This window comes from Podarcis pityusensis (assembly GCF_964106645.2).
Source record: "Podarcis pityusensis genome assembly, chromosome: 2".
Lineage (NCBI taxonomy): Eukaryota > Metazoa > Chordata > Lepidosauria > Squamata > Lacertidae > Podarcis > Podarcis pityusensis.
The window spans coordinates 125,721,573-125,743,188 of record NC_138029.1 but is presented as its reverse complement, the minus strand read 5'-3'; the positions used below and the strand labels follow the sequence as shown (position 1 = coordinate 125,743,188).

Below are 21,616 nucleotides of genomic sequence, written 5' to 3'. Positions count from 1 at the left end.
CATTGGCTTTTTTAGCTGCCGCGTCACACTGTTGGCTCATGTCAAGTTTGTGGTCAACCAAGACTCCTAGATCCTTTTCACATGTACTGCTCTCAAGCCAGGTGTCACCCATCTTGTATTTGTGCCTCTCATTGTTTTTGCCCAAGTGCAATACTTTACATTTCTCCCTGTTAAAATTCAAAGAGCAAAGAGCAGGCATAGCAACCTTGGCCCTTCAGATGTTTTGGGACTACAACTCCCATCATCCCTAGCTAACAGGACCAGTGGTCAGGGATGATGGGAGTTGTATTCCCAAAAATATGACGAGCCGGGTTTGCGTATGCCTGACAAAGAGGTAAAGATGCAGAGTGGTGGAAGGGCAAATATATAAAACTGCAAAATCAAGGCAGGTGTCAGCGCTGATGGCATTCTCCCATGACTGCCAGTGAAATATTTGAGGTGCAGAGAAATATTTGAGGTGCCTGAAAGAGTCAAAATGACTTTAGGACTGTTTTCCTGTACCTTTTCCAGACATGTGGTTTATATATTTATGTATGTGTTTGCCTTGTACAGTTATGAACATTTTATATAAGACATTAAAATTCCTATAGCACCCCTTTTTATTTCTTTGTTTTTATTATTCAAATGTTCTCCATTTAAAAAGTGTGTGTGTGTGCGTGTGGTTGAACATGGAGCCAGGCCTGTTGGCCCTCATAATAAATTTGCTTTATTCGTATCCGTGGGTCTCTCTTCGGAGTCAAATTCCGCTGGGGGATTCCCCTAGGCTTTGCGGGCCCTGGCACCCGGCACAGTGATCTTCAATCACCTTAAACCCTAAGAGTTTAAAATAGACAGTTAACTGAAAGACGTGGGTGATTTATAGATATCGATATCTGCCGGATGCTCCCCCTTGTTTGGGTCTGTGATGGACAGCAGAGCCAGGCCAGTCAGGGTGCGTAGTCTCTCAGAAATACCACCATGGGGCTGGAGCCTCGCTCTGATTGGCTCCCAAGACAGCGAGGGGTGGAGCCAGCCCTTTTGGAGGGAAAATAAAAGGAGCCGTTTCTGAGGGAGTTTTCGGAGAGAGAGAAAGGGCGGATTGGGAGAGGGATGGTCTGAGGGCGGACCCTGGAGGGGAAGGTGAGGCGAATCTCCACTGGGAGAGGAGGGTGTGGGGAGAGGAGTCAGGCGGGAATTCAACGGGAGAAGCTATGGGGAGGCGGACGAAAGCGGAGTGTCCTTCCAGTGAGGAGGGGAAAAGGAGACCCCCCCCCAAGCCAGTCACCAGGGCTGAGGGGATCCCCTGGGTCCGCGAGACTGACTGGAAATCCCTCCGGAGTAGCTGAGAGGGAGGAGAGCAGAGGAAAAGGGCCCCTCGCTCACGAACCCCCCAGGTCTGAATCTGTGGTGGAAGCAGGGCTGCGTCCCAAGGATTGAACGGGGACACAACTCAGGGAAGGAGCGGGAGGGAAGGAGCAGAAACCCAGGGAACATTTGGCCCCCGTTTCTAGAAAGCGGAACATCCGCCTTAATTATTATTATTATTTTATTTACACCTCACCCACCTGGGGGCAGGGCACTAAGCTCCTGTCTTGAGGGCCTCTGAGCCGAGAATCACAGAGAACTCTGCACATGCCCTGGACCACCCGGATTCTGGGAGGGGAGGAGGACAGCCAGCCAGGGGGCTGTGCTCAGCTTGCGAAGGGTTAAATAAGAACAGAGCCGGAGTCCTAGAGAGGAAAGGAAGTAGAGAGGCGGGGCGGGGCCGTCCAGAGCCGAATCCCTTCCCTCCGTGCCCAGTCCCGCCTTTTGTCTCTTCTTTTGTCTCTTGTCTCCTCCCCGCGCTGCCTCGGTTTCCCTCCTGGGAAGAATCCGGTGAGTCTCCTCTCTCTTCCCCCTTGGGGTGCCCATGGGAGAAGGGGGTCCCGGGGCTGCAGGGGGAGACCCCCAAGTCTGGGAGCAGAGGGTCCTGCCCCCCATTCCTCTCTGCCAAGCCTGGGAGGGGGCGGGTTTCCAGGGGGTCTGCAGCTCTGCTCTTCCTTGGCATCCTCTTTGGGGAAGGAGGGAGGGGTCTGGGGGGGAGGGCATGCCCAGAATGCCCCTGCCAGTGGAGGAGCCCCTGCCAGGCCGGCCTTTCCCCCTGCCAGATCCTCCTCCAGATCAGCTCAGGTCTCCAGCCCAGAGCCTCAAGGGAAGCCTCTCTGGGCAGGGGCCACGCCTGGGGCTCCTCCGTGGAGAAAAGGGGAGAGCCAGAGGGCTGAGCTGGCTGCACTGGGCTTGCCAGGGTTCAAGGGAACGGAGCTGCCTTCCTTGGGAGGAGAGGGTGGAAAGGTGCCTTAAGGACCCCAAGATCTTGTCCTGAAGGGGGTGAGGCAATGTAGGGAGGAGAAGGAGGGGGCTCTGGGTGGCAGGTCTGCCAACTTTTCTCTCTCTGATCCCAGAGTGAGCTTTCAAGAATGTTCCCCATCCTGGAGTTTCTCTGCAGCTGCTGCTATTAGAAAACAAGCCCATAGCCTTTGGAGTCCCCAGGTCGCCCATCCCTTCCCAAAGGAGGAACCCCAGTCTTGTTTCCATTGCAGAATGCTTTATTTACATTAAACTTATAACTTTCACGTAGTTAAAACTGGAACTCCCTCCCGCAGGAGCCAGGGATTGGAGAGGCTTTTCTAAAGGGAACTAAGAAAATCTATACGGAATATATGGCAAGCATGATTGTGAATAATGCTCTCTTAGAAAAATGTAAGATACAGTAGGGGACATTTATTTATGTATTATCAAGAAGAATAAAGCAAGGATAAAAGACACCTACTCATAGAATCATAGAGTTGGAAGAGACCACAAGGGCCATCGAGTCCAACCCCCTGCCAAGCAGGAAACACCATCAGAGCACTCCTGACATATGGTTGTCAAGCCTCTGCTTAAAGACCTCCAAAGAAGGAGACTCCACCACACTCCTTGGCAGCAAATTCCACTGTCGAACAGCTCTTACTGTCAGGAAGTTCTTCCTAATGTTTAGGTGGAATCTTCTTTCTTGTAGTTTGGATCCATTGCTCCGTGTCCGCTTCTCTGGAGCAGCAGAAAACAACCTTTCTCCCTCCTCTATGTGACATCCTTTTATATATTGGAACATGGCTATCATATCACCCCTTAATCTCCTCTTCTCCAGGCTAAACATGCCCAGCTCCCTTAGCCGTTCCTCATAAGGCATCGTTTCCAGGCCTTTGACCATTTTGGTTGCCTTCCTCTGGACACGTTCCAGTTTGTCAGTGTCGTCCTTGAACTGTGGTGCCCAGAACTGGACACAGTACTCCAGGTGAGGTCTGACCAGAGCAGGATACAGTGGCACTATTACTTCCCTTGATCTAGATGCCATACTCCTATTGATGCAGCCCAGAATTGCATTGGCTTTTTTAGCTGCCGCGTCACACTGTTGGCTCATGTCAAGTTTGTGGTCAACCAAGACTCCTAGATCCTTTTCACATGTACTGCTCTCAAGCCAGGTGTCACCCATCTTGTATTTGTGCCTCTCATTGTTTTTGCCCAAGTGCAATACTTTACATTTCTCCCTGTTAAAATTCATCTTGTTTGTTTTTGCCCAGTTCTCTAATCTGTCAAGGTCGTTTTGAAGTGTGATCCTGTCCTCTGGCGTGTTAGCCACCCCTCCCAGTTTGGTGTCATCTGCAAATTTGATCAGGATGCCCTTGAGTCCATCATCCAAGTCGTTGATAAAGATGTTGAATAAGACCGGGCCCAAGACAGAACCCTGTGGCACCCCACTAGTCACTCTTCTCCAGGATGAAGAGGAACCATTGATGAGCACCCTTTGGGTTCGGTCAGTCAGCCAGTTACAAATCCACTGAGTGGTAGCATAGTCAAGACCGCATTTTACCAGCTTCTTTACAAGAATATCATGGAGCACCTTGTCAAATGCCTTGCTGAAATCAAGGTAGGCTACATCCACTGCGTTCCCTTCATCTACCAGGCTTGTAATTCTGTCAAAAAACGAGATCAGGTTAGTCTGACATGACTTATTTTTCAGAAATCCATGCTGACTATTGGTGATCACAGCATTCCTTTCTAGGTGCTCACAGACTGTTTGCTTAATGATCTGCTCCAGAATCTTCCCTGGTATTGATGTCAGACTGACTGGGCGGTAATTATTTGGGTCCTCTCTTTTCCCCTTTTTGAAAATAGGGACAACATTTGCCCTCCTCCAGTCTGCCGGGACTTCGCCTGTTCTCCAGGAATTCTCTTTTTTTTTTTATTAATATTTTTATTGATTTTTTAACACTTAATTAACACATACAAAACACAATACAATAACAAACAAACACATAAACATGTAAAATTTCAAATCCTTCTTTTCATAACCCTGTTCTCTCCGACTTCCCCATACCCTCCCTTTCTGCACCCGTTTTCAAATTTCTTCCAGCAAATCCTCTCTTCAAATTTTAATTCATTGACCTTTAAACCCTCTTGTCATTACCAAGTCAATACAGCAGTAACCTCATAATTTCCTAACCTTGGCGTTTTAGCATTCATTTACTTTATAATAGTTCTTAAGATAAACTTTGAATTTCTTCCAATCTTCCTCCACTGTCTCTTTTCCTTGATCTCGGATTCTGCCGGTCATCTCAGCTAGTCCCATGTAGTCAATCACCTTCGTCTGCCATTCTTCCAGTGTGGGTAGTTCTTGTGTCTTCCAATACTTTGCTATAAGGACTCTTGCTGCTGTTGTGGCGTACATAAAAAAAGTTCTGTCCTTCTTTAACACCAATTGGCCAACCATGCCTAGGAGAAAAGCCTCTGGTTTCTTAAGAAAGGTATACTTAAATACCTTTTTCAATTCATTATAAATCATCTCCCAGAAATCTTTAATCCTTGGGCAAGTCCACCAAAGATGAAAGAATGTACCTTCAGTTTCTTTACATTTCCAACATTTATTATCGGGCAAATGATAAATTTTTGCAAGCTTGACTGGTGTCATGTACTACCTGTAAATCATTTTCATAATATTTTCTCTTAGGGCATTACATGCCGTAAACTTTATACCGGTGGTCCATAACTTTTCCCAGTCAGCAAACATAATGTTATAACCGAAATCCTGTGCCCATTTAATCATAACTGACTTAACCGTCTCGTCCTGTGTATTCCACTTCAGCAACAAGTTATACATTCTTGACAAAGTTTTAGTATTGGGTTCTAACAATTCCCTTTCTAATTTGGATCTTTCCACCTGGAAGCCAATTTTTCTGTCTTGTTTAAAAACCTCCATTATTTGATCATAATGGAGCCAATCTCGAACTTTAGGCTTCAATTTTTCATAGCTCTGTAGTTTTACCTTATCTCCCTCTTGCTCTAGAATTTCCCCATATTTTGGCCATTTCGATTCCATATTAAGTTTTTTCAACCCTTTAGCTTCCATTGGCGACAGCCACCTTGGGGTTTTGTTTTCCAACAAGTCTTTATATCTAATCCAAACATTATATAAAGCTTTCCTAACAATGTGATTCTTAAAACCTTTATGAACCTTTACCTTGTCGTACCATATATAAGCATGCCATCCGAAGGTATTATTGAACCCTTCTAAATCTAAAATGTCTGTATTCTCAAGGAGCAGCCAATCTTTCAACCAGCAAAAAGCTGCTGATTCATAGTACAACTTTAAGTCCGGCAGGGCAAACCCCCCTCTTTCTTTTGCATCCGTAAGTATCTTAAATTTTATTCTGGGCTTTTTGCCCTGCCAGACAAATTTAGATATATCTTTCTGCCACCTCTTGAAACAGTCCATTTTGTCCAAAATCTGCAAAGCCTGAAATAAGAACAGCATTCTAGGCAAAACATTCATCTTAATAACAGCAATTCGGCCTAACAAGGAAAGCTTCAAATTTGACCAAACTTCTAGATCTTTCTTAACTTCCATCCAACATTTCTCATAATTATCTTTAAATAGATTCACATTTTTAGATGTCATGTTAATCCCCAAGTATTTCACTTTCTTAACCACAGCTAATCCTGTTTCCTTTTGAAACTGCTCTCTTTCCGTAGCTGTTAGATTTTTCTCCAGCACTTTAGTTTTTTGTTTGTTTAATTTAAAACCTGCAACTTGACCAAATTCTTGAATTAATTCCAAAACCCTTTTCGTACTAGTGTCTGGCTCTTGCAAAGTAAGTACTAAATCATCTGCGAAGGCCTTCAATTTATAATGTTTTGCTCCGACCTGAACCCCCTTAACCAACTGGTCTTTTCTAATCATATTTAACAGGACCTCCAGGACTGATATAAAAAGCAGTGGAGATATTGGGCACCCCTGTCGTGTCCCTTTTTCTATCTGAATTGCTTCAGTTACCACGTTATTTACAATTAATTTGGCCTTTTGTTCAGAATATATTGCACCTATACCATTCTCAAAACCTTGGCCTACCCCCATCCCTTGTAGATTCTTCTTCATAAAACTCCAAGAAATGTTATCAAAGGCTTTCTCCGTGTCCACAAATATCAAAACTGCCTTAGTGTTTCTATTGACTTCTAATAATTCCATAATGTCTATTATATTCCTCACGTTATCTGACAAATGTCTTCCTGGGAGAAAGCCTGCTTGGTCCTTATGAATCTCACCCACCAACACTTTTTTCAGTCTTTTTGCTAAAATGTCTGCAAAAATTTTGTAATCCACATTGAGTAGTGATATAGGGCGGTAGTTCTTGATCTGAGTCTTTTCAGTCTCTGTCTTTGGTATCAGTGTAATATACGCTTCTTTCCACGATTCAGGTGCCTGTTTCCCCTCTAATATTTCATTACAGACTTCCTTCAAAGGTTGTATCAACCACTCCTTCAAAGCTTTGTAATATCTGGAAGTCAGTCCATCTGGTCCTGGAGATTTTCCCAGTTGCATATTTTGAATGGCACCCTCTATTTCTTGCTCAGTTATTTTCTGGTTCAGGTCTATTTTACTCTGTTGTGAAATTTTTTGTAATCCATATTTCTTGAGAAACTCGTCTATTTCATTCTCCAGGAATTCTCAAAGATGACTGCCAGTGGTTCTGAGATCACATCTGCCAGTTCTTTTAATACTCTTGGATGCAGTTCATCTGGCCCTGGAGACTTGAATACATCTAAACTAGCCAAGTATTCTTGTACTATCTCCTTAGTTATTCTGGGCTGTGTTTCCTTTGCTGAATCATTTGCTTCAAATTATTCAGGTCGGGCATTGTTTTCTTTATCGGAGAAGACTGAGACAAAGAAGGCATTGAGGAGTTCAGCCCTTTCTGTGTCCCCTATTTGCATTTCACCATCTTCTCCTCTGAGTGACCCCACTGTTTCTTTGTTCTTCCTTTTGCTACGAACATACCCATATAAGCCTTTTTTGTTGCTTTTAACCTCTCTAGCAAGCCTGAGTTCATCCTGTGCTTTAGCTTTTCTGACTTTGTGTCTACACATGCTGGCTATTTGTTTGAATTCCTCTTTGGTGGTTTCCCCCCTTTTCCATTTTTTGTACACATCCTTTTTTAATCTTAACTCAGTTAAAAGTTCTTTAGATAGCCACCCTGGCTTCTTTAGGCACCTTCCATGTTTCCGTCTCATTGGTATTGCCTGACGTTGTGCTTTTAGTATCTCCCTCTTAACAAACGCCCAGCCATCATGAACTCCCTTTCCTTTTAGTATTACTGTCCATGGGATCTCACCCAGCACTTCCCTAAGTTTTATGAAGTCGGCTTTCTTAAAGTCAAGAAATTGAGTCCTAGTATGCTTGGCTGCTCCTTTCCGCTGTATAGTAAACTTCAGAAGAGCATGATCGCTCGCGCCTAATGATCCTTCCACTTCTACCCCACTAACCAGGTCATCAACATTGGTTAGGACCAGATCTAAAATGGCTGTTCCTCTTGTTGCTTCTCCCACTTTCTGGACAATGAAGTTGTCTGCAAGGCCAGTGAGGAATCTGTTTGACCTTATGCTCTTGGCTGAGTTTGACATCCAACAAATACCCGGGTAATTGAAGTCCCCCATTACTACTATCTCCCTTCCTTTTGCATGCTTGGCCATCTCTTCCAGGAAGGCATCATCTATGTCCTCTGTTTGGCTTGGGGATCTATAGTAAACTCCCACAATGAGGTCACTGTTATTCTTCTCTCCCTTAATTATGACCCAAATGCTCTCACTTTGGCTTTGAGGTTCTAAATCTTGGATCTCTTCACAGGTATACACATCCCTGACATATAACGCCACTCCTCCTCCTTTCTTGTCTGGTCTGTTTCTCTGAAATAGATTGTATCCCCCCATTATTACATTCCAATCGTGGGACTTATCCCACCAGGTTTCAGTGATACTCCCCACCTTCTGGGACAAAAGAGGGATTATCATTCATTGTGTGGCTCCTACTACTAACAGGGGACATTGGTGCTATCTCAAAATAGACTAGTTCTATCAAGCTACCCAAAGATTTGGGAATTTTGTCACAAGAGGAGCGTAAAGCTCACCTCTGGAGTTTTTGGAGGATATACATGCCTGGTGTTCTTAATATTTAGGACATGTGGAAGATCTATGCTTTGATTGCTTCCGTGCCAGGGTGGGGGCCACATTTTGGGACTGGAGACTTGCGAAGATGGTGTATAAGCACAGACAATATCTAAGGAGGGGGGGTGTATTAGTTTCCTGATATTTCAAAAATGTGGCATCACCAGCTCCTCTGCTTCCACATACAGATTGGGTCCCCATGCAACTCCTGACAGGCGGATACGGCCACAACATCTGTCTGGCTTGTGATGAGAGAGCTCAAAGATTGTGAACAGGGCTCTCCTTACAAAGCACCTAGCATGGGGGCACCTACATGTAATATCTACTCTGCTCTTTTCTGCCCATGCTCTGGGGTTGCAGTTTTCAAGCTTGGGGACAGGACGGTGACTGGTTTTTGTACCGAGTTCTGTCAGTTATCCCCACTGAGTCCAATGGGTTCTATTCTCAGGTCACTACTGTGCAGACCATGCCAGGCTTGCAAGTGGGGTGAGGAGCATACAGAATAAATTGGAATCACTGGAGATGTTTAGAAATGGGGCTTCTCTTGGGAAGGGGCTGCCCCATTTGTGCTTCTCCAGGGGCAGGAGATTATCTAGGGCAAGAAAATCCCTGCAGGGCCTCTGAGGCTCCCTTTGCTTCTTCCTCTCTCCCAGAACCCTGCAGCTTGTTGTGGCTTCTCGACTCCTCAGGAAGGATGAAAGAGACGGATCCTGCAAAGCTCATAAGGATGGAAGGGGGAAGATGGATGGTTGACCTGGTCAGGTTGTCTCCTGCATCCCTTCGAACAACCTCTGAGCGTTCCCTCCCAGGGACCACTGAGAGATCTGGTGAGTTCCAGGGGAGTGGAGACATGGATGGATGGAGCCGGAGAGGTATTGGCGCTTGCTCGGGGGGCACCATTTCAGGCTCCTCCACCTGCCTGCCTGCACCTTTGTCATCTGCAGGCAATTTGAGCTAGGAATACATCACAGCTCCCCGACCACCGCAATGTATTGGCAGCTCAAAACGTCTAAAACCTGTACCGTGATTGAATGCTCTACCAATGTCAGACAACTTACCGATCCTTCAGGCAGCACTAGAAGCCATGACTCTTGAAAGTAATCTGATTCTGGGCTTCCAATTTGTCTACGAAGGGAAATGGCGAGGCGGTGTGAGTTGTCTGTCTAAAAGATGACCGTTACCGGGGCTTTTGAGCAGTGGGGGTGAGTGCCAGGGTTAGACACTCCCCCAAAAAGCTCCAAAGGTAGTGGGGTGTCGAGGGGACCAGCTGGGCGTGAAGAGGCTTGCCGCGATTGCTGAAGCCCCAACGCTGCATCGGCAGCGAGTGTGTGTGTGTGTGTGAGACAGTGGCTTGAGCCTGCCCGTGGCTCCAGCGCAGGTCAGAAACCTGAAACCACAAATCGCCATCTGAAGCAGCAGACTTTCAAAGGAAAAAAGGTATTGTCAATTATTATGGGCTTTTCAAAATAAAAAGGATTGGATTTAATTTAGATTTGGCAAAGACGGAATCTAAACAGGAAGTCAACTTCCGTCTTTTGAAGGGAAGATTTTGCAGTACAGACTTGTGAATGGGAAAAAAAACTTTGGAGACACATCAGTCTTTAGATACTTTTAAAACTGTACTTTGTTACTTTGCTACCTATTAACACTATGTACTCTGGATACAAGAAGAAACTGTAGCTCTTTGTTCTTTGATTCCTTAAAAGGAAGATACAGGAAGCGATTGGAGTACTCTCAGTTTTTTTGAACGGGGATGCAGATTTTATGAATGAAAGCACTGAAAGGCTTGAAAACATTGCAAATTCTTTTTAAAAAACCTCTAAAAAGGACCCTGGATCTTGGCAAGTCCTACCAAAGCTTGGCAGGAGGACACTTTTCCATAACTGGGAGGTAATCCCAGGGAGGGGAAGTCCCTGGTAAGAGCCTTAGTAGGAGAAAGCGGGGACGGGGGGCCTGTATTGGAATAAAAATTGAGTGAAATAGCATATATACCGTAGATTCCGGCGTATTAGGCGACTGGGCTTACTAGACGACCCGCCAAATTGGCAGCTGCAATTTGGGGGTTCGTCTTATAAGCACAGTTGTCTAACACGCTGGGCAGCAACAGGGGGCAGGCTCAGCTCCGCGCCGGGAGAAAGCCGCCCAGCAAGGAGCTCAGCCTCCTGCTCACTGCTGCTGCTTCAGAAGCAGCAACAGGGGCGCGCTCAGCTCCACACCGGGGGAAAGCCGTCCGCTTTGCTCCGCGCCACCCATACCAGGCGTATAAGGCGACCCCTGACTTGTGGAGAAGATTTTCCGGGGTTCAAATGTCGCCTTATTTACTGGAATCTACAGTATATTGGATTACGATTACCATTTGGATTACAAATCTAATTTGAATTATAAATACGTCTGGGGAAATTTTGGACTCACAGTGGAAATATTTTGGATTACAAGACACATTGTGGATTATAATATAACTAGAAGCTTGGCAAGTGCTAATCATCATCAAGGAGACAATGTAACAGTGAGTTTGTGTTGGGAAAAAGCACCAAGGCAAAAGCCAGCTCCAGATGGCTGGAATGCAAAACAGGATGTTATGGTTTGCAGATGTACTGTTGGAGAAAAGGTGGAGCCTATTCTCTGTACTGAGCACCGGATGTTAGCTCAGTGTGTCATCTGACCTGTGCTGGAAGTACAGGGGAGGAGGTGTGACTCTTCTAATGGAGACTGAAGGGTGCAGTCACATTTCTATGTACTGTTGAGTGACAGGAATAAAACATGTAGAAAGGACTCCTGTCTGTCTCATTTCTCCTCCCTGGGAGAATGCAGGGAGGGAGAGAGAAGCAGAGGGTGTGTTCTTCTCACGACTAATGAGAAGAATCGCCGGGTTTGTTTACCTAGCCTGCCGGGATCGCAGACGGACGGTAAACACAGTATCTCGCTCAATTGCCTCGGGGGAGGCCAGGTACCTCTGCCTGTGAACTGATGATACTAACAGTTTGAACAATGGTAACTATTAGACTTTTGTTGTGGCCTGCTTTTTTATTCTTTTTTTTGTTGGTGGTATATAAAGTTGATATTGCCCACTTTTCTCTCTCTCTTTTGGATATTGTGGAACTTTTATAATTCTGTAAGTTTGAAAGTGTTACAGTTTGGTTTAAAAGGGTGTGGGAATTGGATTGGTGGGAGAACTGTTGTATACAAGGCAAGAGTGAGAAAAAGACAGGAGGGCTGAAGGAAGTATCAAACCTGACATCAATTCTAAGGGGAGCAGGAATAAATTATAAATGGGAATTCCTGGAGGGAGTTTCCTTTACTTATAGGAGAAAGAGATTCAGATTAATGCTAGAGAGTCAGGTACAGGAATTTCTGGATAAACATGGCAAAGACCCAGAGTTTCAAAGCTCAGGGAGAGACTTCAGAACCCCCTTTGAGATGCAAAAAGATGAACTGGAAAAGACTGAAAGAACAGGGCAAAAAAGCAAATCTTTTTTAAATGAATCAGATCATGGCAAATCTTAAATTACTAACCTGGCATGTCAATGGCCTTAACAATAATATTAAAAGGAACAGGGTGTGGCATGAAGTTTTAAAACGGAATTTGGATATAATTTGCCTACAGGAGACTCATGTTGCAAGAAAGCATGAGGAAATCTTGAGTAATAAGAATTAGGGAGCCAATTTATTGCATCAGATGTTTCCAAAAAACGTCGAATTGTTTTGCACATAAAACCTGCACTTGAACCACAATTAATTCAAAAGGATGAGAAAGGGAGAAAATTAATGGTACAAATTAAAGTTGAGGGAGAAAAAAATAATTTTGGTAGGGATATATACACCAAATGAAAATAAATAAAAAAAATTCAAGATTTAGAAACACAAAGACAGAACGATAGGAAGAAAGACACGAAAGAAGGTAGACTTCCCAAAACTTTTTTTGAAATGACAGAAAATGTAAAATTGATAGATATTTGGAGAATTAAGCATCCATTTGAAAAACAGTTCACTTTTTTTCTCTCATGTTTATGGAAGCAGTGCCCGACTGGATGCGGTTTGGGTCTCTAAGGAATTAGAGTCAAGAATCAAAAAAATTGAAATAGATCCAAGAACAATGTCAGACCATGATTCTATAGTCATGGAAATACAGAAAGACACTCAGTCCACCTTTCGGTGGAGACTGAATGAAGAAATATTGGATGATAAAATCTTTCTGGAAAGGACAGAAAAGACAATAAGTGAATATTTTGAACAAAATTTGAATAATGAGACCAAACTCCAAACAGTCTGGGACACAAGCAAAGCGGTGATGAGAGGCCTATTCATTCAAGAAAATGAAGGTAAAAGAGAAGAAAAACAAAGAGATTTTACATAAAATAGAAGAAAAAGAAAAAGAATTAATAAAAACATTAAATAAAGAAATAGTAAAGCAGGAGATAAAATTATTACAATCACAATATTCAATGGTAATCAATGAGGAAATAGCATGGAAAATAAAACAAAAAACAAAAAGTCCAGTCGTGAACGACTCTAGGGTTGCTTTACTGGCCAAGAGAGCCGACGTTTTTCCGCAGACAGTTTTTCCAGGTCATGTGGCCAGCATGACTAAGCTGCTTCTGGCAAAACCAGACCAGTGCACGGAAACGCCATTTATCTTCCTGCCATTTATCTACTTGCACTTTGACGTGCTTTTGAACTGCTAGGTTGGCAGGAGCTGGGACCGAGCAATGGGAGCTCACCCCGTCGTGGGGATTCGAACCACTGACCTTTCGATCGGCAAGCCCTAGGCTCATTGGTTTAGACCACAGTGCCACCTGTGTCCTGATAGGTCCTTGTAAAACCTTTAGGAAAAAATCTAGCAGAGAGTCTGTGGGTTTTGATAAACAAGAAATGGCAATTGGTGTTAGACTAGTTGATAGACTAGTTCTATCAAGCTCCCCTAAGCCTTTGGGAATCTTGTCACAAGAGGAGCATAAAGCTCACATCTGGAGTTTTTGGAGAGTATACATGCCTGGTGTTCTTAAGAACACTACAGATTTAGAACATGTGGAAGATCTATACTTGGATGGCTCCCATGCCAGGGTGGGGGCCACATTTTGAGACTGGAGACTTGCGAAGATGGTGTATAAGCACAGACAATATCATAGGAGGGGGGTGTATTAGTTTCCTGATATTTCAAAAATGTAGCATCACTAGCTTCTCTGCTTCCACATACAGATTTGGTCCCCTTGCAACCCCTGACAGAGGCCAATGTTAGATTTGTGTTTATGCCACTGTGCAGTTTCTGGAGTCACAAGTCTCTGTTTACATTCCAGACTGTTGGAAGTCTCACGGGAGATGGATGTTGATGTTTCTGGTTTCCTGTTTCTTTGTCCCAGTTGGTTCTGTGCTCTCACAGCGAGAGGATGTATATTCTTTTTTGTCTGCGTAGTTAGAAATAAAACGTAGCAATGTAGCTCATATATTTCTCGTCCTTCTGCTGCTGTTTGTACACTCTGCGCACTGGGAACGTGCCTGGAGCCTCATCAAAGGCTTAGGTCGTTAATCACGTCGGAGGAGGAGATTCCAAAGACTCGAGCTGGAGGAGTAGCTCAGTCAAACGGAATTCCAACAGCAGATACAGCCACAACATCTGCCTGGCTTGTGATGAGAGAGCTCAAAGATTGTGAACAGGGTGCTCCATACAAAGCACCTAGCATGGGGGCACCTGCATGTAATATCTACTCTGCTCTTTTCTGCCCATGCTCTGGGGTTGCAGTTTTCAGGCTTGGAGACAGGACGGTGACTGGTTTTTGTACCAAGTTCTGTCAGTTATCCCCACTGCGTTCAATGGGATCTACTCTGAGGTCACTACTGTGTAGACCATGCCAAGCTTACAAGTGGGGTGAGGAGCATACAGAAGAAATTGGAATCACTGGAGATGTTTAGAAATGGGGCTTCTCTTGGGAAGGGGCTGCCCCATTTGTGCTTCTCCAGGGGCAGGAGATTATCTAGGGCAAGAGAATCCCTGCAGGGCCTATGAGGCTCCCTTTGCTTCTTCCTGTCTCCCAGGACCCTGAAGCTTGTTTTTGCTTTTTGATTGCTCAGGAAGGATGAAAGAGACGGATCCTGCAAAGCTCATAAGGATGGAAGGGGGAAGATGGATGGTTGACCTGGTCAGGTTGTCTCCTGCATCCCTTCGCACAACCTCTGAGTGTTCCCTCCCAGGGACCTCTGAGAGATCTGGTGAGTTCCAGGGGAGTGGAGATGGGGACATGGATGGAACCGGAGAGTTATTGGGGCTTGCTCAGGGGGCACCATTTCGGGCTCTTCCACCTGCCTGTCTGTACCTTTTACATCTGCAGGCAATTTGAGCTAGGAATACATCACAGCTCCCCGACCACCATGATGTATCGGCAGCTCAAAATGTCTATAACCTGTACCGTGATTGAATGCTCTACCAACGTCAGACAACTTACCAATCCTTCAGGCAGCACTAGAAGTCATGACTCTTGAAAGTAACCTGATTCTGGGCTTCCGATTTGTCTGCGAAGGGAAATGGCGAGGCGGTGCGAGTCGTCCGTCTAAAAGACGACTGTTACCGGGGCTTTTGAGCAGTGGGGGTGAGTGCCAGGGTTAGACACCCCCCAAAAAAGCCCCAAGGGTAGTGGGGTGTCGAGGGGACCAGCCGGGTGTGAAGAGGTTTGCCGTGATTGCCAGAGCCCGGACGCTGTATCGGCAGGTCAGCAACCACACTACCTGGGGTGTACGAGGCATCCATATCTTTCTGGTATAATTCCTCTGTGTATTCTTGCCACCTCTTCTTCATGTCTTCTGCTTCTTTTAGGTCCTTACCACTTTTGTCTTTTATTACGGTAATCTTTGTACGAAATGTTCCTTTCATATCTCCAATTTTCTTGAACAGACCTCTGGTTTTCCCCATTGTATTGTTTTCCTCTATTTCTTTGCATTGCTCGTTTAAGAAGGCCTTCTTGTCTCTCCTTGCTATTTTTTGGAAATCTGCATTCAATTTCCTGTATTTTTCACTATCTCCCTCGCATTTTGCTTGCCTTCTCTCCCCCGCTATTTGTAAGACCTTGTTGGGCAACCACTTTGCTTTCTTGCATTTCCTTTTCATTGGAATGGTTTTTGTTGCTGCCTCCTGTATAATGTTACGAGCCTCCATCCATAGTTCTTCAGGCACTCTGTCCACCAAATCTAAATCCTTAAACCTGTTCCTCACTTCCACTGTGTATTCATAAGGGATTTGATTTAGATTGTATCTTACCGGCCCAGTGGTTTTTCCTACTTTCTTCAGTTTAAGCTTGAATTTTGCTATAAGAAGCTGATGATCTGAGCCACAGTCAGCTCCAGGTCTTGTTTTTGCTGACTGTATAGAGCTTCTCCATCTTTGGCTGCAGAGAGTATAATCAATCTGATTTTGATGCTGCTCATCTGGTGATGTCGATGTGTAGAGTCGTCTCTTGTGTTGCTGGAAAAAAGCGTTTGTGATGACCAGCTTGTTCTCTTGGCATAACTCTATTAGCCTTTGCCCTGCTTTGTTTGGAACTCTAAGGACAAACTTGCCAGTTGTTCCTTTTATCTCTTGATTCCCTACTTTAACATTCCAATCCCCTATAATGAGAAGAACATCCTTCTTTGGTGTCATTTCTATAAGGTGTTGTAAGTCTTCATAGAATTGGTCAATTTCAGTTTCTTCAGCACCAGTGGTTGGTGCATAAACTTGGATTACTGTGATGTTAAAGGTCTGCCTTGGATTCGTATCGAGATCATTCTATCATTTTTGAGATTGCATCTCAGTACAGCTTTCGCCACTCTTTTATTGACTATGAGGGCCACTCCATTTCTTTTACGGGATTCTTGCCCACAGTAGTAGATATGATGGTCATCCGAACTGAATTCGCCCATTCCTGTCCATTTTTGTTCACTGATGCCCAGGATGTCAATATTTATTCTTGCCATCTCATTTTTGACCACATCCAACTTACCAAGGTTCACGGTTCTTACATTCCAGGTTCCTATGCAATATTTTTCTTTACAGCATTGGACTTTCCTTTCGCTTCCAGGCATATCCGCAACTGAGCGACCTTTCGGCTTTGGCCCAGCCGCTTCATCAGCTCTGAATATACTTGTACTTGTCCTCCGCTCTTCCTCAGTAGCATGTTGGATGCCTTCCGACCTAAGGGGCTCATCTTCCAGCGTCATTACTTTTATATGCCTGTTGTCTTTCTCCATGGAGTTTTCTTGGCAGGGATACTCGAGTGGCTTGCTGGTTCCTGCTCCAGGTGGATCACGTTTCGTCAAAACTCTCCACTATGACCTGTCCATCTTGGGTGGCCCTGCACGGCATAGCTCATAGCTTCTCTGAGTTATTCAAGCCCTTTCGCCACGGCAAGGCAGTGATCCATGAAGGGGGGAATAACTTTTTATTTGCTTTTAAAAACAAGGATCATAGGACTAATATACAAATATGTAGACCAAGTATCTATAGCATATGGTTCACCATTAGTGGTCAGTGTATGAGTTCTGGGTTCCTGAATCGGTTTAAATTGAAAGAAAAAAAGGGAAACAGGAGAGAACAGAGAACATTCAATATTGCATAGCCGAATGCCTAGTCAGGAGCTCTTGCGGCTGTTGTGTTTAGATCAAGTGTGAGTTAGTCACTTTTCCTCTTTTGTCACCAATGAAACAATACAGAGTTAGTCTACTCTTGAAAATGGGAGTGGGGCTCAAACTGAAGAGAGTGATTTAGGTATAAATTAAAATTTAGACCAAATTTAGATTGAGGCAACAGCTGGTGGGGAGTGTGCAGGTGAAGATGTTGCTGTTTGTTTCACGGACAATTTGCTGGATCTTGACCAGAGAGCTCTGCATAAGGAAGTCAAGGAGGAGAATCGTGGGGTCATGGACCCTCTTGGTAACACTTCCTGTTGGATCATAATATCTGTTCTGAAATTAAGCAAGTAACTTTGAAAGTCCATACATACCTCTATGTGATGAACCTTCACTATTTAGATGGAGACCAACAGCATTCGGGATTCTAACATCCCCACCATGAACCCTGAATGGAGGGATATCCACTGTTTTCTCTGCAATTTTTTCCCTTCTAGTCATGCCTTTTAAAGCAATGACCAGGTTGTCTGAACTGGCCAGGCCTTCTTAAATGTCAGCCTCAGAGCTTTAAGGGAAATTGGAGATGGAGTGGATTCCAGGATTGAGCCAAACAAAATCTATCCCAGATAAAAACCAAGCAATATGTCAGTTAATACCAGCCAACAGTGAAAACTATAGTAAGGGCTCACATCTAACTCTCTTCAGTTCCTCCTCTATCACAAGCATTCATTAACTTTGTTCTTCCTGAGGCTCTAATTAGCTTTTCTCTTAATTGTAGATGGTGATGAATTGGAAGGGAAGACCAAGGGGGACCACAACAGAATTCACATAGCAGAGAACTCAGATAAATATACAAAGTGCGGAGAGAACATCTGCCAGAGCCCCCAGTCCACCTCACATCAAGGAAAGAGCTTTGTTCGGAGGGATAGAATCTCTTCACATGAAAGAACTAACAGCGGAGAGAAATTGTATCAGTGCAGAGAATGTGGGAAGAGCTTCAGTCACCGTCAGAATCTCACTTGCCATCAAAGAATTCATACAGGGGAGAAACCCTATCAGTGCTTGGAATGTGGAAATAACTTCAGTCGGAAAGAACAGCTCACTTCCCATCAAATAATTCATACAGGGGAGAAACCCTATGAGTGCTTAGAATGCGGAAAGAGCTTTAATCGGAAGGATGGTCTCACTTCCCATCAAAGAATTCATACAGGGGAGAAACCCTTTCAATGCCTTGAGTGTGGAAAGAGCTTTCGTCACAGTTCCGGTCTCACTTCCCATCAAGGAATTCATAAAGGGGAGAAACCCTATCAGTGCTTAGAATGCGGAAAGAGCTTTAATCGGAAGGATGGTCTCAGTATCCATCAAAGAATTCATACAGGGGAGAAACCTTTTCAATGCCTTGAGTGTGGAAAGAGCTTTCGTCACAGTTCCGGTCTCACTTCCCATCAAAGAATTCATACAGGGAAGAAACCCTATCAATGCTTAGAATGCGGAAAGAGCTTCAGTCAAAGTTGCAATCTAACTAAGCACCATAGAGTTCATACACGGGAGAAACCCTATCAGTGCTTGAAATGTGGGAAGAGCTTCAGTCACAGAGAGATTCTCACTTGCCATCAAAGAATTCATACAGGGGAGAAACCCTATCAGTGCTTGGAATGTGGAAAGCGCTTTAGTCAAAGTGCACATCTCACTTCCCATCAAATAATTCATACAGGGAAGAAACCCTATCAGTGCTTGGAATGTGGAAAGAGCTTCACTAAGAGGGTGCAGCTCACTTCCCATAACAGAATTCATACAGGGGAGAAACCCCATCAGTGCTTGGAATGTGGAAAGAGCTTTCGTCAGAGAGGTAATCTCACTTCCCATCAAAGAGTCCATACAGGCGAGAAACCATATCAGTGCTTGGAATGTGGAAAGAGCTTTCGTCAGAGAGGTGATCTCACTTCCCATCAAAGAGTCCATACAGGCGAGAAACCATATCCATGCCTGGAATGTGGAAAGAGCTTCGGGTATATGCAGTGTCTTAGTTTGCATCAAAAACTTCATACGGGGGAGAAACCATATCAGTGCTTTGAATGTGGAAAGAGCTTCAGCCAGGGGGCCCATCTCACTTCCCATCAAAGAATTCATACAGGAGAGAAACCATATCAATGCTTAAAATGTGGGAAGAGCTTCAGTCTCAGGCACAGTCTCACTTTGCACCAAAGAATTCATACAGGGGAGAAACCGTATCAATGCTTAAAATGTGGGAAGAGCTTCAGTCTCAGGCACAATCTCACTTTGCACCAAAGAATTCATACAGGAAGGAAACCCTATCAGTGCTTGGAATGTGGAAAGAGCTTTCGTCACAGTTCCACTCTCACTTTCCATCAAAGAATTCATACAGGGGAGAAACCCTTTCAATGCCTTGAGTGTGGAAAGAGCTTTCGTCACAGTTCCAGTTTCACTTCCCATCAAAGAATTCATACAGAGAAGAAACCCTATCAATGCTTAGAATGCGGAAAGAGCTTCAGTCAAAGTTCCAATCTCACTTTCCATCAAAGAATTCACCCAGGGGAGAAGCCCTATCAGTGCTTGGAATGTGGAAAGAGCTTTCGTCAAAGTGCACATCTCACTTCCCATCAAAGAGTCCATACAGGGGAGAAACCATATCAGTGCTTGGAATGTGGAAAGCGCTTTAGTCAAAGTGCACATCTCACTTCCCATCAAAGAGTCCATACATGCGAGAAACCATATCAGTGCTTGGAATGTGGAAAAAGCTTCACTAAGAGGATGCACCTTACTTCCCATCACAGAATTCATACAGAGGGAAAACCAAAAAAGAAAAATAATAACGCAAACATTATTGAACAACCCTTACAAAACACATTTGTATAGAAAAGAGAAAGGGCATGGGAAAATAACTAAAAATACCCTTTATCACATTTGTATCATATCATTTGTCGACACATAGAAAGGCAGGCTCCCCCAGCGCTCCCCTGGTGCCCCCTCTTCTCCCTGTCTCCCACCCTGAGTGATCGTTGCACTGTAGCAATAATTACTGAGAATATGCACTCCTGGATAAACCTAGCTGTATTTAGTATCCAGCCTTTTCCCTCCCCTTTAGCAAGATGGCACTTTCCCTACATTCTGCCCCCCCCCCAGCCCAGCCTTCAAATCTTAACCACTCAGATAGTGCAATATGACTCTTATTATGATTGTCTAATAATCCAAATTAGTATTTCTCCAGTTTCTAGGTCCAGTTTCTATAAAGCCTTATTAAAACCGTTCCAACAAATCTCAGTCAAGTCACAGTCCAGAATTATTGTCCTTTTTAATGTTCATCCAATCCTGCTTCCTCTTCTTTTATTAATCTTCTTTCCTAATCCACTGGGGGTGGGGAAGAAGGCATATTAAATCCCTTTCCTCATACGAGATCATAGCTTGTGTTATGAACAGTTTCAGGAGTTGCACTGCATCCCCTTTTGCTGGATGTACCTTTTTCTCTGCCAATAATTCCCACACCAGCTCATCCCAATGCAGCCTTGTATTTCCATGGAGCTCTTTCTCTCTCCTCCTGTTCTTCCCTTACCTGCTCAACAGAACCTTCTGCCACTCCCAGAGACTCCTTTCCAACGACTCCCAGCTTATGACCCACACATTCACCTCAGTCTCTTTTTCTGGAACCCGTCTTGGTCTTCAATGTCAAGGTGCTCCATGTCTGAATGGAGAGCAGAGCTGCAGAAGTTTGTTTGGAGTGGATGCATTTGGTTCTCCATAAATCAGGCAGAGACAAAGTTCATTGGCAAAAGAAGAACTTTCTACTAAAGGTTTTTCAGCTTCGTTACAGAACAAAGCTTCAGGGGACTTAGCAGATGTGAAAGTTAGAAAATGAAAGTAAGAAAGAGAAACCAGCCCACTGAGCTCACAGATTTATCTTTCTGGCTCTGTGTGACCTTGAGATAACAAAACACAAATCATAATAAATCCAGTTGCCTCAGCAGAAAAGGACAAAACCTTCTGGAAGGAACCAGTGTTTTCCAGTATTTTCGGGTTCCGCCCTCGGGATTTTATCTGTGACATTTTGTTCCACTGCCAGAAAAGCATCTTTAGCTCCCTAGTTCCTGTGGCAACACTTTGGTCCAAGTTTCAAACTTTTTAAATTAGCACGGTAGTTAGCTTGTTGCAGGCTTGTTAAGCCTCTTTGAATATAGGATTTCTGGTAAGTTCCCTTCTACTCCCTCATAAAAAGACACGACACAATCTTGTTAAAGTCAATATAAAAGTAGTTTACTCATTCAGTTCACAGATGCATCCCTGAAGGCAGACTTGGGTTACAAAAGTGTCTAACTATATGAACTATCCCATAAGGGAGTTAGTCCCAAGTGACTGCAACTGAGCTGTCACTTCTCCTAACATACAGAAAGACAAAATGGAGAAAAAGATCAGAACGTGGAGGACATGTGCTCCTCTACCCAGAATAGGCCACACCTACTTCAAGTCACATGTAGTGGAAGTCTGTCCCAGCTCAGGAGGAAACAGGAAGTTTTCT

The 21,616-nt window shown here is 44.3% G+C and overlaps 2 protein-coding genes across 3 annotated transcripts in view; both read left to right on the top strand.

Annotated features, from left to right (window-relative positions):
- The first annotated feature begins 1,076 nt into the window (after nt 1-1,076).
- LOC308469445 (uncharacterized protein) lies at nt 1,077-20,362 on the top strand. The gene is made up of 3 exons (XM_080991924.1): nt 1,077-1,119; nt 9,147-9,320; nt 17,864-20,362. The coding sequence occupies exons 2-3, from the start codon at nt 9,188-9,190 to the stop codon at nt 19,960-19,962; spliced, it is 2,232 nt and encodes a 743-aa protein (XP_080848050.1). The 5' UTR covers nt 1,077-1,119; nt 9,147-9,187; the 3' UTR covers nt 19,963-20,362.
- LOC308469387 (uncharacterized protein) overlaps nt 1,798-21,616 on the top strand; it is a 68,158-nt gene continuing 48,339 nt past the window's right edge. For both annotated transcript variants that reach the window (XM_080991753.1, XM_080991754.1), the window contains exon 1: nt 1,798-1,854. The gene's annotated coding sequence lies outside the window, so the exon portion shown is untranslated. The remainder of the gene's footprint in view (nt 1,855-21,616) is intronic.